The sequence below is a fragment of the Mangifera indica genome, chromosome 18, assembly GCF_011075055.1.
Source record: "Mangifera indica cultivar Alphonso chromosome 18, CATAS_Mindica_2.1, whole genome shotgun sequence".
Taxonomy (NCBI): Eukaryota; Viridiplantae; Streptophyta; class Magnoliopsida; order Sapindales; family Anacardiaceae; genus Mangifera; species Mangifera indica.
Window position 1 is genome coordinate 4248691 of NC_058154.1, and position 15537 is coordinate 4264227.

Below are 15537 nucleotides of genomic sequence, written 5' to 3' on the forward strand. Positions count from 1 at the left end.
ATATATGATTTTCCTAAGATATAAATAAAGTCTTTTAAATGTACTGTAATTGTTTAATTTGAAAAAAATTATAAAATTAAAAATTTTAATATGCCAAATCAACATGTAATACAAAGCTTGCTATCCCAACGGGCCAACATGGCCTACAAAACCTGCTAAACCACACAAAAATAAGGCACATACATCTCTAGGACTTTAGACTTTGTAACTTCAAGACCTTTACAGCCCAAAATTTATAGGAATGGTAATTATTTTGTTTTAGATCAAAAACAGATAATCTAAAGCAGCATCCAGTCAAAATTATGGTGTGCTTGGCAACTAATTATGCTCTTTCCAGGATCACAGCCCCTAACAACAAATTTGATATGTTAGATATACAAGGTTAAGATATAGATGACCTCCACAAATCCAGATATTTTTACTACTAAAACTATTAAAAATTTCAATACAACCAGATAGCTAAAACCTATATTTGTTTAGAGTACATAATATAGCAGACAAACCACATGCTGCAACACTAAACCCAATATTGCAAACCTCGACTCTGCCAATCTTTATGGTTGATAGGAATAGGGATTATTACTTAGGAAGCAGCACCAAATCCAACATTGTATCGCATGAATCGCTAGTTCTTAGACTGCAACAAATACATCATCATAGTTAAGACCAAATCACTGAAGCATATATGTCATATCACATTAGGTAATACTAATAGAAACCAACCTCAAAATTTTTTGAGAAATCTTTCATCTGCTCAGTGAGCTCTTGCCTCTTCTGGACAGCTGCATGAAGAGAGTAACAACAATTTAAGAATAAACCAATCACTTTAGTCTCTTGCATTGCCACATATTTAGGCTAAATACAAATTAGTAAATGAACATCAAATTCAATATCGTAGAGAAACTGAATGGCAATGAAAGCATACCCTTATTAGAAATATCTTCAATCCTCTTTGATGTCCTCACAGCAAACCGTTGGAATGCAGGACTGTGAGACCAAATCAGAAAAAAAGAGCATTAGAAATCCATGGAGCACACAAAACAAAATTTGAAGATTGAAATACCAACATGCCATTTAATGCCACATCAATGATGAACAGATTGTTTCTTTATCAGGTTAAGAGAACAACGCCACATCTCTTAAATGTTACTTCCAGCGTCATATTCAAAATTGGTACAAGCCTACAAAGGGTTATCATGGGCAGGACAAACAGATAAACAAATGCACAGAGAGAGAGGAACAGCAAATCTGATTCAGTCAGATTACTCAAAGAAAAAAGCCCCAGAAAAAAGGGGATGGCATTACAAAGCCTCAAAATCTTAAATTTTAATTGCAGAGTCATTTCCATGATCAGCACAAGCCTACAAATGGTCATCATTGGCCAAAGAACCAAAAGGAGATATAAAACAAAAACAGAGAAGAACATCAAATAAAACTTCAGTGAGATTACTCTAAAAACAAGGGAAAAGAGGATGGGGAGAACAAGATAACAACGCCTCGGCTCTTAAATTTTAATTGCAAAGTCATTTCCATGATCAGTTCAAGCCTACGAATGTTCATCATTGGCGAAAGAGAGAAGCAGAGAGAGATAGACAAACACAAACAGAGAAGAACATCAAATAAAACTTCAGTGGTATTACTCTAAAAAAGACAATGCCTCAGCTCTTCACATATTAATTGCAACGTCATTTCCATGATCAGTACAAGCCTACGAAGAGTCATCATTAGCAAGAGAACAGTACAAGCCTACGAAGAGTCATAATATAAGCTCTGACTTTTCTGGACAAATTTGTTAAAAAAGAAACCATTTTTTGTGTAGTTCACAGCTCAAAACAAAGATGAAAACCAACCCTCAATTTAAACCCAGAAAGAAATGATCGATAACATATCAAGGATGTAATGCCCCAATAACTACTGATTTAAGGCCGAATCTTCTCAATCATCCAACTGTGCAGTGCATTACCTGTTACACTGCAGCTAATGATGTCAGGAATTGAGATTATTTCGCTTCAAAAGAACGAACCAATCAGGAAGAGATCAATCCTGATGGTCAGAGAACGAAGCTTAGGCTTCCAAAAATCAATCAACACAGTCCCAAACAGAAATTAAGATATTAAACATGGGAGATATATATATACATATATACACACACACACACACACACACACACACACACCTGTTGGCAAGACCATTAACGACAATCTCGTTAACAAGGTAAGACATCACTCGGTGCATAAAATTTCCACCCGCCATTGCCGTATCAATGCTCGTACGCTTTTATTAGCTACAAATGAAAACAAAAGCTTCGTCAACTACAGTTCTCAAAATAAACTTTAGCAAGACTTGGCTAATCGATTTCCAGAACAATTCCAGAGTATCATAAGATCAGAATAAAACAATGATACCTTTGATAGAAGATTAATAAGGAGACCTAAAAAACATTAGACGAAAATTGCAATAAATTTAACCTGAGAAAGAACCGAACCACTATCGACTCGCAGACCCTAGTTTCTAGAACCTCCTGTTGTATTGGCAGTAGCTGGGTAATGGTTAAAATTTTTATATAGGAAAGTTTTGGGGCTAATTCATCTTTGCTTGGCCCAGAATTTGAAATTGGGTTAAGCGGCCCATGTTTAAGAATAGCCTCAGACCATTGACAATCAGTTCAGCCCATTATAGAATAAGTGTGGATTACATCTGAAACTGGTTAGGGTTTGTTTGAGTTCGATACACAATATTATAAAAAAGAGTGATTGGCATGATAAACAATATCACTAAAAGGATAAAAAAAATGTCACCCAATTCACAAATGAGTCATCTCTAACCAAACAGTTAAACTATAAATTCAAATTAAGTTCGCTTAAATAGAATTCATCCCCTTTAAAAGGAAGAAATCGTCTAAAACAACCTATTATTGATCAAATTATTTATTAAATCAAGTGTTAGAGTGTAAAGTTTGATTATGTTTAAAAGACATTTTCGCAGGGTTGACCAATAGTTATTGGGAGGCATAACCCCAAAACTTAAATTTAATGAAAGACCTATTTGTAATTACGTTGTCCTAAATTTTATATAAATATGTGGATATATCTTTAGTTGTGACAAAAAAGTTACAATAAAACTATATACATAAATAATGACATATTATCATATGATTAAGTATTTTTTTAACTTTAATTTAAAATTACTTAATTACATAGTGATATGCTATTATTTGTGTACAAAATTGTATATATTATTTGTACACATAGCACTACTAAAAAGGTTCATAAGAAAAAATCTAACAAGATTAAACATTTTCAGCCAAATTATGTAAAATTATCGAATGTGATGTAATTTTAATATATATTCTTATTTCTTCATTCTATTATATTGATATGTGTTCAATTCACGCTTACAAATAAAAGAGAGCTTGCTTTCCATTATTCTCCAATAATTTTTAACATTTTTATGATTACTTATTTTGGGTGAAAATTGGCATTGGATTGGATAAATGTCATTCTAAGCTGCTGTTTTTGGTCACGTCTGTAATGTGTTTGGCTGATGAGAAAATTTCATTCACAGTTACATACTTTGATTTAGAACTTTAGTTAGCAACTACAAACCCACAAAAACAAGCTACAAAAAATGGAAAATAAATATATGAGTTTCAGAATTTGACCCCAAAAGAAAAGGAAAAGCTTTACTGAGAGCTTGGCACATATACAAGGAGGAATTTTTAGTGTGTGTAATTGGGTTTCTTGAGCTATAAGGATGCTAATAATATTTGATTCCAGGTGTCAGGGACTCCTGGCAAACACCAATGTATGCAATCTGCATAGTGAAGAGGGTCAGCTTTTTGGTCTTCAGTCAAAAGCTTGCCCCCTGTTTCTGTGTAAACTGAAGCATGACCATCGATTCTGTATTCAGAAATTTGTGTTACGTTGATAAATGAAACAGGAACTTTCATTTTTCCCACTATATCAGCCACCACACTCATCATTCTTTTATCAGAGCCGCTTCCCCAGTGCTTCTTCTTCATCACTGGCTTTGTTTCATTGTAGCATTTTGTCCCGTTCTTGTTGCCCCAGTCCATGCTTCTGCAGAGACATGATTATAATCTTTTATCAGCTGCATGACTAAGAAAGATTATATAAGTTATTTTAGGGAGAGAGAGAGAGAGAGAGAGAGACACTGTGTGTGTAGGGGACATAGTTGTGAAAAAGACGCGAGTGTTATTGGGATTTATATTTGAATCCATCCAGTTCGCCCATGTCTTCAGCCCAATTCTATAAGCAACAGGTGCGTCCAGTTCTTCAAAACCTTCTTGCCCATTTGAAAATGAACCCCATCTGCGCTCAAATACACAGACACAGACACACACACATATATATATCACAATTCACAGAGATGCAATTATTTCTTAGTGAGTTTGAAAGAGAAAAAAGCTTACAGTGCCTTATGTGTAAGATCACTCATCCACCAAACATAAGTATTAAACACAAGGATGTCAACTCCAAGCCAGTGTTTGGCGTGCTTGGCAACTGAATCCACTTTTAAAATCCTCTTTTTTGGGTCTCCGATAATATGGAGATCAGTGTTGGACTCAATCAGAAATGGAGCCCAATAGAATTCAATAGTAGCATTATATTCCTGTATGATAGCAGAAGCGTATTAGATTTAATTTGTCAATAAAGATAAAGAATATGATTTTACGTTTGTTTAATGGAAAGAGAGTTTGAAATCCTAAGAAAACTACCAATTTATGCAAGTTTTAATATCATACCTTAGCTTTGAAAACAGTATGAAAGTGACCTCGTTTCATTGTTTTCTTGTCTTCAGGAATAATGGATTCAACCATACAAACAAAAGATTGCCATTGACCTTTTTGTAGTGAATCTCCCACAAAAAGTAACCTCTTGTTCCGAAGTTTTTTAAGGGCAACTTCTGGATTGAATCTGTAAAAAGAATCATTTATATTAAAAATTAATGTCGATAGGGAACACACAACAAAATTATAAATTTTTACCTCGGCAAAGTACAGTCCTCTGGCTGCCATTCCCAGTGACGGTAGTCAGAATCAGACCGCCCATTTTTGACACAAGACACTTGCATATCAAGATATGGACAAGTTCTATCGGAATACAAAGGCTTGATTGAAGTGTTAAATACCCACTTCCCATTAACAACATTGCATTCTTCTGGGTCGAAGTCAAATCTGTCATCTAGTTCATTGTTGTAAATTTTGTCCTCCGCATCTTTATGCTCTGTGGGACAATTAAAAGGAAGGATATATTAAAATGATTTAACGTAACATAACATGTTGGATATCATGATTCATCAACTTACTGGGTTTCAAAACAGCAGCACTTCTTCTGGAACAGGATGTAAGCTTGAAAATAGAGGTGGAAGAAAGTAAAGTAATTCTTTCAGTGTAAAAGAGAGCTGCAAATGCAAGACTACAAACAGCAACAGTGATGATGGAGAGTGGTAGTTTTCCTCTAGAGTGTTTCATTGTGGCTCCAGGAGAAGTTTGAGGTTTAAGGGAGAAGAAGAAAGAGAATGATGGTTGTGATTCTTGTTATGGTAATGGTCATTGTGGGATATTAATTTGAAGGGGTGGGGAGGTTGATTAGGAGTAAAGCTAAAGGCATGTATGATTTGGGTTTTACATCCATTGATTTGGTGTATACAATTGTTAATAGTCAGAGAGGTTAGCAGGTAAGATGAAAGGCTTGCATCTTGGGCTCCTCTTCTTTTTGCAAATGGTGGAAGCCTATCATTCATAACTTTACGACACTTAACCACATAGATTCTGCAAATGTTAATTTATTTTCTAGCGTAGACCCTTTAGAATATTCATCAATTGATTTAGGAAAAAGTTTATATTTATACAAAGAGTGCAAAAGAGAGCTACATTATTTTTCTTGGATATTAGAGATAGATTTGATCAAAACCGAATCAAATATGAGGTTGACTCAAATTTATAATATTCAACTCGATGTTTTCAAGTTAATATACGATATTGTTGAAAAGGTTATCAATGTAACGAATAATATTTTCGTTGGTGAAGTGAATATTGTTATCAGACCATTGTCTTGAAAATCAAACTGGATCAGTTGGTTTAATTGGTAGAATCAGAAATCAGCTTTAAGTTCAATCTAGTTAACATTTAAAAAGTAATTTACTTGTTGACTTGATCAAACCCGATCAAAATTGACAAAATCGGATTTGACCAAAATTTATGGTATTTTTGAAAATTTTAATTATTTTTTAAAAATTTAATTATTTTATATTAGAGTTAATGAATTTCTAAAAGTCTATAAGGAAAACACAAATTTAAAAATAAAATAAAAAAAGAAAAAAAAACATTTCATATCCATTGAAATGTCTTCTATAAACAATAACTTGTGGAATTATGTTTTTTTTTTATGTATGATGAAATAGAAACATTTATTTTCATCTATTTTTTTTATTGAAATTAGGTGAATAATTGTCACTTATTAGAAAAGATTTGTTATAATTATCATAAGTTTAGATATCTTAATTGATTTTTTTTATAAATTTTAAGTAAAATTTGTTAATTAATTTAATATTATTTAAAAATTTTATTATAATTTAATAATAAATTAAACCAATTATTTTTAATTAAATCGATCAAATTATAAATTAAGAAGATAGTTGGTTTGATCATCAATTTGATTTTAAAAACATTTTATCTTAAAGGTAAACTCGAGGCCATGTACTGAGGTGGAATCCACCTCTACTTGGTAGGTGATGTTATTGGAAAATTTCCTTTCAAACCGACAGAATCATTGTCTACAATTGACTATTGTACAAGACTTGATAGGTATTTTCATGGAGAAGAGATGATGACCTTATAATTTGGGTTTGACCTTACCATTCGGTGACTTTGATGGAGACGAGTAGATTCCATCGGCCCCATAAGTGAATGTATATTTGACCTAATGTTCATTGGTGCACCATATATTAAATCATATCAACTGGAGAAAACATCACAAATTCATAAAAGGGATATGACAGATGTTAAATTTGGCATTGGGTTCTTTTCTAGCAACTTAAATGCAATTTAATTATTAACTCCAATCAATTAGATCCACTAATTCACATTCGTTATCTAGTCAGCTCTCGTTGGGAGGAGTATAATGGATGGTAGAGGCAGAATTAATATGATTAACACTATGCACTAACAATAGCCCACTATCATCAATTTCCACATCATCAATAAAAAAAAATTAAAAAAAAAATACCTCAGGCTTGTGATTCAAGAACTTGTTCAGAACACAGTAACAAAAGGAAGGCCAAAAGAATTTTTCCCACCCAAGATTAAATGTAAACTCTACTCATACCCTGTAGTTTTCAAAAATTCAAACTGCCACCCATAAGTAAAATTATGGTAAAAATTTAAAATTAAGGGCAAAATCATTATCTAATAAAAAAATTTAAAAAGCTAAAATTTTATTACATTTTCCTCCGTTAGTTTAAAAACTAACGATTTCCTTTTACCCAAAGTTTGAAAAGTAACAATTCCCCGTCTAGGGTTTTGAAACTGTCATTGAAGACAACAAAGTTTTCTTTCTTTGGTCATGTTAGTTCTCCCTCTTGACTTATCTCTCTCTTCTGATCATACCCCACCATTCAATGAAATTAATTTCCTTTGACGAAGATAAAATTGTTTTTGTCTAAGATGAAAAACTCCGACGAGGATGAATTCATCTTTGTCGAAGGAAATCAATTTTGTCAAAGGGTGGGGTTTGATAGAGAGGAAGAGCCAGCATGATTGGAGAAGGAGAACTTCACTGTCTTTGGTGACTGTTTCAAAACCTTAGGGGGAAATTGCCACTTTTCAAACTTTTGATAGAAGAAATTGATAGATTTTCAAATTGAAGGGGGAAAATGTAATAAAACTTTAGTTTTTAAATTTTTGTTAAATGATGGTTTTACCCTTAACTTTAATTGAGATTTTTAATAGAATTTTGCTTATTGGTGAAACTTTGGGGTTTTTGAAAGTTAGAAAGAGTGAGTCGAGATTACACATAACCTTGGGTGAGAACAAGTCTTTTGACCTAAAAGGAATATAGAAGTTCATTATTATGTATTTGATCAAATATAAGCATTTAGTTCCATAAGACCAATCATAAAAATACCCCAAGAGGGGGATAAGGTTAGACAAAGTCAAAAAGATTTTTCATGAGATAGGAAATGAAAATTATTAGCTCCATACAAGATTTATGAATAAGTGATGAGTGCAAATGTTGACATATCATCATTTAATTGAGGACCAAAAGCCCTATTTCCACCTAAGGTTCAGTAAAAACCTAAGCTTTCACCTATTAACATTAAAAAATCTAAATACCTACATTTTTGTTAAAATTTACTATTAGAGTTAAGAGTAAAACTATCATTTAGAAAAATATTTAAAAAAACTAAAAATCTATCGTATTTCTCCCCCCTAAGTTTACAAATTTAACAATTTAAAAAAAAAGGTCATTTCCCCCCATCCAACTCTGGGGTTTCATATTTTTTAAATTTTCCATTTGTAGTCGTCCTGCAAACTTTTTGAAACTTTTATTTCACCCCCAAATAGTTTCCATTAGTTGCCCTTCTTCCGACAACCTTTTTCAGTCATCTCCCTACTCAAGATCGAGCCGCCATTAACTCGCATCCGTCTCTGACTGGTTCTTCTGGATCCATCTCTGTCTCTAACATCAAACTTGGCTTTCTTCCTTATCTTTCTTGATGGTTTGGTTCTTTCAAGAGGTCGATGTTAAGTCACCATTACTTTAGTTTTGAGAGGCTGCAAAACCATAGACGGAAAGACATATGTTACATCGTTATCACACCAAAATCAAAAGGCCACAAAATAGCAAACAGATGTTGCATCATCGCCTCACAAGAGAGAGATGAGGAAGAATGACCACAGAACCGTGTTATCATCGCGTTAGAAGAGAGTAAAATCATCTTATATGGATGTTGAGTTGAAGGTAACTCAATCTCAACTAGGGAGATGATCAAAGATAGAGGGAATGCATAGATTTTACGGTCTTTGATAGTAGAATAACAAATTAAAATTTAATTTAGTCAAGCAAACATTCTGTAAAACCTTATTTTGGATCATCCTCGTAGTATGACTAATTCACAAACCATGCTTTCAAAATCAAGCGTAGATCTACTCTTTGGTATCCACACGAAGTAATAATTATAAAGGCTTAACTACGTTTGTGGCTTGCTAGAACCAAAGGACAATTTTAGGTGAGAGGGGAGGAAAATATCTCTTTGTGTGGCTACAGTTAAATATATTTTTCAATGTATTTTTTAATTAAAATGAGAAAAAGAAATATATATATATACATTTCACACATTTGTTGCCTAGGACTTGAATATGTCCCAGGTGGCACATCTGTGCACACCTAACACAAATTAATGTAGATAGGATATCTTATTAACTTTTTACCATTTTTAGCATTCAACCCAAAATTAAAAGATTGCAAAATTAATGAAGATAAGATAAATTCCTAATTTGAATTTCAAATTAGGTGACATGGATTTGAGTCAATCAAACTCAATCTTGCCAAATCTCGCATCCACCCCAGTAACTTAGGATTATTACATTAAGGTCTCAAAATATATTAAAATATATTTTGGGTCTATAGACCTTTTTAAAGTCTCTAGATTCTTAAACTAGAATCTAAACCAAATCCAACTTAGATATTCCTTATGCCTCTAGAGTTTATCAACTCTTTTTGTGTATGACTTATAAACTCTTCACTAAGTCAGTAGTGATCGGATTTATAACGGACTCTCGATCTAGTATCTATCTGGACACAGACCAAGATTGACATCTACTAAGACATCATGGCCACTTGATTAGTAGATGTTAACGTGTTACTTCTTTTAACTTGTTAATGATATGGTTACTTTTACAATTCAATCCTTTTGTCATACAATATTTATTTAAAGTTGAGGTATAGATTAAGTGTCTCCCTCAATACTCCCCGAATAATATAGATTGACTTTTGTTAATAACTATATAATATTAAATTGAGCATCAACTCAATTCTATTATGATTATAGATTTAATTGGTCATTGACATCTATTAATAGACCTAACTAAGATACCAACTCTTGTGCTCAAGAGTGACAAATCTTTTATTGATCTACCATAACCTTCATACATATTATGATATGACCAATCACCACCTTTTTGACAATCCTTTGATCGGATTACATTGGGTTGATGTTAAACCATATTGATCTTTATACAAGATGGTTTGGTGACCTCAAATCTAAGGATCACATATATCTCTGTTCACTAAGAGAATATTTTTTTATAAACACTAGAGTAACCATCCATATGAAATCCTTGTGGTGGGTCAGTCTAGTGAACACATTTACAATGTGCACCTATATGTTACATCAAGTTGTCAACAAACAATTTTGACATATGAGAATTGCTGTTATCTTTCGATAATATCGTTTAACACTATGATAATTTTATCATTATTATTTGTGCCCTTGGTTATGATAACAATTATCTAATGTGTACATAAGGTTTTTATGGTCAAATGTTGAACACTGATCCCCTCATCACATTTCAATTATTCTTAAGGCATTTGCCTAAACATATATTAATATGCTTTACAGACAAAGAAATGCCACTGAAAATTATAAATGTGATTTTCATCAATGAACTTGTATCTTTATTGGGATTGACTATAGAGCACTAACCCTAACATGGAGGAGCTCATCAGAATAAGAGCAACAAATGGAAACTATTTGGGGGTGAAATAAAAGTTTCAAAAAGTTTGGGGGCGGTTGCAAAAAAAAAATTAAAAAGTATGAAACCCTAGATTTGATAGGAAAATGGGCATTTTTCAAACTTTGGGTGGGGAAAAATTGAAATTATTATATTTTTAAACTTAGGAGGAAAAATATGATAAGTTTTTAGTTTTTTTTTTAAATATTTTTGTTAAATGATATTTTTACTTTTAATTTTAATAATGAATTTTAACAAAATGGTAGATATTTGAATTTTTGAAAATTAATGAATTAGACTAAAGGTTTCACTAAACTTTGGATAGGAATAAGTCTTTTGGCCTTCAATTAAATATTATTTTATTTTTAATTTAAAATATCTAATCATATCATAATATATCAATATTTTTATATCTATATGTACCCATTATTATTGATTTAATATAGATTAAAAATTAAATTGGTATAATTGCTACATCAAATTAAGCTTATATATTCAAAGAGAGACGGCGGTATTTGATATGGACATGAAAACCCACACATAGCAAGTGGGGGATACAATTAAGTTGAAAATGGTGCAAATCAACTTGCTTTAAGCGTATCAAGCAAGGACATTGTCAAACCTAATTGTACATGTTACATCATGATTGACATAAATGGGATCCTTAGCCTTTGCCTTCTACCAAAATTAATTAATTAATATTTTTTCAATTTTACTTTCCTCTGAAGCAAAGAATTGTATTTGTAAATGCATATTTTCAGGGGCCACGATTTATGAATCGGTGATTTTGGTTCGAAATCACCAGTTTACGATTAAAAAAAAATAGGAATACTAAATAAAAAATGTTATAGATTGGTTTGTAACCAGTTTAGAACTAATATTGAATCATCGATTCCGATTTATGGCCTCAGTTTAGAGCTAATATTGAATCGTCAGTTTCAATTCATGGTCTTGATTTATTTTTTAATTAATAATTAAGAATAAAAAATAAAAAGACTTGGACTTAATTTTTCAATTAAGTTTTCTATGTATCCTCTTAGAGTTTAGAAAAATCAAAGCCTATGTATTTCTTTTATCTTCGCATACCAAATAGTCGGCGATACCCCCTTACCTTATCATTCACCTCCGCTATACCTCTTTACCTTATTATTCACCTCCGCTTTCTTGACTACTAGTTCCTGTAATCAAACAATTCATAGTTAAATCAAAGGGTTCTCCATTGAAGTCCACTTTTATATCTTGCTAAAATAATTCGGCTCTTATCCAATTGTCCACGCATACGTGGGCTTTAATAGATTGATCGTCTCTCGTCCAATATATTGCCCCCTTGACTAAAAACTTATTCCACTGTGACAATTGATGTCGGTGCTACTAGGAGTTGTTTAGTAATAGCTACTAATGTTGGAAAGGTTTATGTATGTCAACTTCACTATTCTATAACTGAAAAGTCTTTACCTATATTACTATCATCAAACACAAAAGTACTGGTTAGAGAAATTTCAAGCTCCGAGGCGGAGCTTGATATTTCTCTCGGTTTTTTGTCCCTTTTGCATCATAATACGATCATCATAACTAATATTTTGAGTTAGTGATGGGGCAATAGGTGGTAGAGAGAAAAACGAACTACCTTGGTTACTATAAATTAATGAATATTTAACATAAATTTTTTTAATTAAATTCATGATAGTAATTATAGCTAATGAGATATTAACTTCATCATCGTCATCATCTAATTGCATGTATTCATAATATAATATTAAATAATTTATAAGATCATCTAATTTAAACCTAGGATTAAAAAAAAACAATAAGAAAAATTTCTGAAATTTTTTTATAGTAATTTAACTATTTTGTTTTCATTAAAAAATAGCTTCTTTTAAAATAACATATTTTTTAACCTCTTGTAAAACCCTAATAATATTAAGGGTTTCATTTAAAAACAAATGAGAAGTGAGATAATAAACCCCATTCAAAGTATAAGTTGTATTATTAAAATTTCTTAAAACATCTAAAATTGTCTTAGAAATATCCCAATGCTAGAGATACAACGTAACTTGTGGTACATTTTATGAAATAAATGTGTACAATAATTCTTTATAATTAAAAGACTCGTTGAGTAATTCATATGTTAAATTTTAACGAGTCGACAATATCTTTAAAAAATCTTTTTGATCTTTTATTATGTATTTTATAAAATTTACCTAATTCTTTTATCGTTTGAGAGTGTGTCCATAAAAATGAAATTGTTGTTTTTATTAGACTAATAAATTATTAAAATATATTAAACTATCATGTACACATAAATTTAACATATGATATACATATCTAATATGAAAAAATCTATTACCTAAATTAGGCTTACAAATTTTTGTTAAAACAATAATTGAGGTCGTATTTGCAATTACATTATCAAATAAAATTGAAAAAATTTTAAAAACTAATATATAATATTCTAATTTTTTTAATTAATTTATAAATATTATTGGTCCTATGTTACTCATTAAACACCCTAAATGCTAAAATTTTTTTTTGTAATTTAAATTTATTATCTATCCAATGATAAGTTATACTCATATAAGAGTGAACTTGTCAGTGGTTACTCCAAATATCATTACATATAAACACATGTCTATTTAAATTTGTAAATAATTGAATTAATTTTTTTAAAATTTTTTATATAAACCTAATAACGATCTTTTTAATGTATTTCTACAAATAGTTTTATATACAAGATTTAATGCATTTTTAAAATAATTAGTAAAATCTAAATTTTCATCAAGACTAAATGCTAAGTAATCTATTGTTACCATTTTTGCAAATTTTTTTTTACTTATATTATCACTATAAATAAATAGAGATTTATGTGGAGAACCGTATTCGGTTATTTGTATTTGACCTCTGTTTTGTCCAATTTTTTTTCTAGATACTTCGACTCCAAGTGTTTTTTGAATGTTTCATATCCACCTTCTTGTCTGAATTTATAAATTTGTTTACAACAATTACAAGCAACTTCAAAATTACCATTTCTTTTTGTATTTTGTTGAAATAAATTTTGAAAATATTGGAGGTAAGAACTTTTTCTGGGTGTTGTTCCATCTCCACTTATTGTTATTGTTGTTAGTCCACTTCCACATATTGATTTCCACTTTCTTATGTTGAAAACTCTTTTATAAAATGATCTTCATCCACATTTGATGTATATAAATATTAATTAAATCTTCTATTACGTGAAAAATTTTACTACTTACTATTTTTTTATAATAAATAAAATTAATTATATAAAATAAATTATATAATTAATTATGAAAGATAATAATAATAGATAATAAATAAAATTAATTATAGAGATACATTTTATAATTAATTATGAAATTATACAATAAAACATAATAATAATAATTAAATTATAGAAATTAAAATTGGAATTGATAAAAATAAAGAGAGAATTTAATTAAAAGATTGAGAGAGTATTGAGAATTGACAGAATGAGAACTGAGAATAAATAAAAAAGAGAGTTTAAAGATTAAGTGAGTATTTATAAGTAAAATGTTATATAAAAAATTAAAAATTAAAAAAAAATAATAGGCCTGGCCATATATTTTGCAAAGGCTGTAGAGCAACCTTTGCAAAATTTGTGGGAGACTGTTATGGTCCCTTGCAAATTTATACTTTTTTAATTAAAAAAATAAAAAAAATTTAATCATTTTTATTTAAAATTAATAAATATTTTTAATTGAATTATTGAACTACCGGTTCATAAATCTGTGAATGATAATTCGACAGTTAAAAAAAGAAAAACTTGAACCAAAAAGTCAAAATCATATTTTGGTTTTGGTTTTGGCTCAGGTTGATTTTGGTTCTGGTGGTTTCAGTTTTACACGGGTCGGTTCTGGTTCGATGCATGAGCCAAACCGACCCATGGCCAAGGCTATTTCAGTGAATGAAAATAAAAATAGTTGAATTATAAGATAGGCTTTTAAGATTGGTACAACTATTATAGGAAAGTCTATGTCAATTTTATTAGTGTTTTTTCCATGTAAGATTAGTAGAGCAATAATGTTTGTATGTTAATAAATATTGTTCATTTGTGTCAATATAATCCTTTATTTATTAGATAAAAAGGTATGACTATATCAATAAAACTATGAGTAGTTGTATAATTGCATGAAGTGTTGATTACTATCTCATTAAGGTATGAGTAGAGATGAAATAAAATTTCAAAATTATAGGAGATAAGTCAGGTAGAGGATGTTAAATGAAATATTAGATAATTATAGAGGATTAAAGAAATATTAGAAAAATATGAGAGACATTTTGATACTAAACATTGTAAGAAGGTTTTGAATAAAATGTTAGGAATAAATACATATATTTTGATATGAGACAACATATGAGGTTTTAAATGAAATGTTAGATAATTATAAGGGGTTAAATAAAATGTTAGATAATTATATGGGGTTAAATAAAATGTTAAAAAATATAAGGGCATTCAGATATTAAACATTGTAAAACGATTTTAAATGAAATTTTAAGAGTAGATAGATACATTTTGATACAAAACAACATATGAGGTTGTTAAATGAAATGTTAGATAATTATAGGAGGTTAAAAAAATATTATAAAATATAGAGGTATTTTGATAGAAAACATTATAAGACGGTTTTAAATGAAATGTTAGAAGTAAATAGATTTATTACGATACAAGACAACATATGAGAATGTTAAATGAAATGTTAAATAATTATAGGGGATTCAATGAAATGTTAGAAAAATATGGGGTA

General features: G+C 30.2%; 2 protein-coding genes across 4 annotated transcripts; both read right to left on the bottom strand.

Moving 5' to 3' along the window:
- Positions 1–394: 394 nt before the first annotated feature.
- On the bottom strand, positions 395–2553 carry LOC123202256. Of its 3 annotated transcripts, none has more exons than XM_044618081.1 (5): positions 2469–2553; positions 2177–2284; positions 926–987; positions 724–782; positions 395–637 (listed from the first exon to the last, which is right to left on the bottom strand). In XM_044618081.1, exons 2-5 carry the CDS (start codon positions 2251–2253, stop codon positions 626–628), a joined length of 210 nt encoding a protein of 69 aa, XP_044474016.1. In that variant the 5' UTR covers positions 2254–2284; positions 2469–2553; the 3' UTR covers positions 395–625. The 3 variants fall into 3 exon arrangements, with proteins under 3 accessions (XP_044474016.1, XP_044474017.1, XP_044474015.1); XM_044618082.1 differs by having other exon boundaries at positions 2177–2274; positions 2469–2550; XM_044618080.1 differs by having other exon boundaries at positions 2406–2524.
- A 982-nt stretch (positions 2554–3535) lies between these two features.
- On the bottom strand, positions 3536–5746 carry LOC123202257 (protein trichome birefringence-like 3). Its single transcript, XM_044618083.1, has 6 exons — positions 5329–5746; positions 5009–5246; positions 4766–4937; positions 4433–4632; positions 4173–4331; positions 3536–4079 (listed from the first exon to the last, which is right to left on the bottom strand). The coding sequence occupies exons 1-6, from the start codon at positions 5492–5494 to the stop codon at positions 3746–3748; spliced, it is 1269 nt and encodes a 422-aa protein (XP_044474018.1). The 5' UTR covers positions 5495–5746; the 3' UTR covers positions 3536–3745.
- Between the last annotated feature and the right edge of the window lie 9791 nt (positions 5747–15537).

Excerpts from the sequence above, each read along its gene's own strand:
- LOC123202257 (XM_044618083.1), bottom strand. The coding sequence starts at position 5,494 with ATGAAACACTCTAGAGGAAAACTACCACTCTCCATCATCACTGTTGCT. Across the intron at positions 4,938-5,008 it reads GAGGACTGTACTTTGCCGAG|ATTCAATCCAGAAGTTGCCC; the intron begins GTAAAAATTTAT and ends TTCTTTTTACAG. Across the intron at positions 4,080-4,172 it reads ATGTCCCCTACACACACAGT|AAGCATGGACTGGGGCAACA; the intron begins GTCTCTCTCTCT and ends ATGTCTCTGCAG.
- LOC123202256 (XM_044618081.1), bottom strand. The coding sequence starts at position 2,253 with ATGGCGGGTGGAAATTTTATGCACCGAGTGATGTCTTACCTTGTTAAC. Across the intron at positions 988-2,176 it reads GTTAATGGTCTTGCCAACAG|TCCTGCATTCCAACGGTTTG; the intron begins GTGTGTGTGTGT and ends TTGGTCTCACAG. Across the intron at positions 783-925 it reads TGAAGATATTTCTAATAAGG|CTGTCCAGAAGAGGCAAGAG; the intron begins GTATGCTTTCAT and ends CTCTTCATGCAG.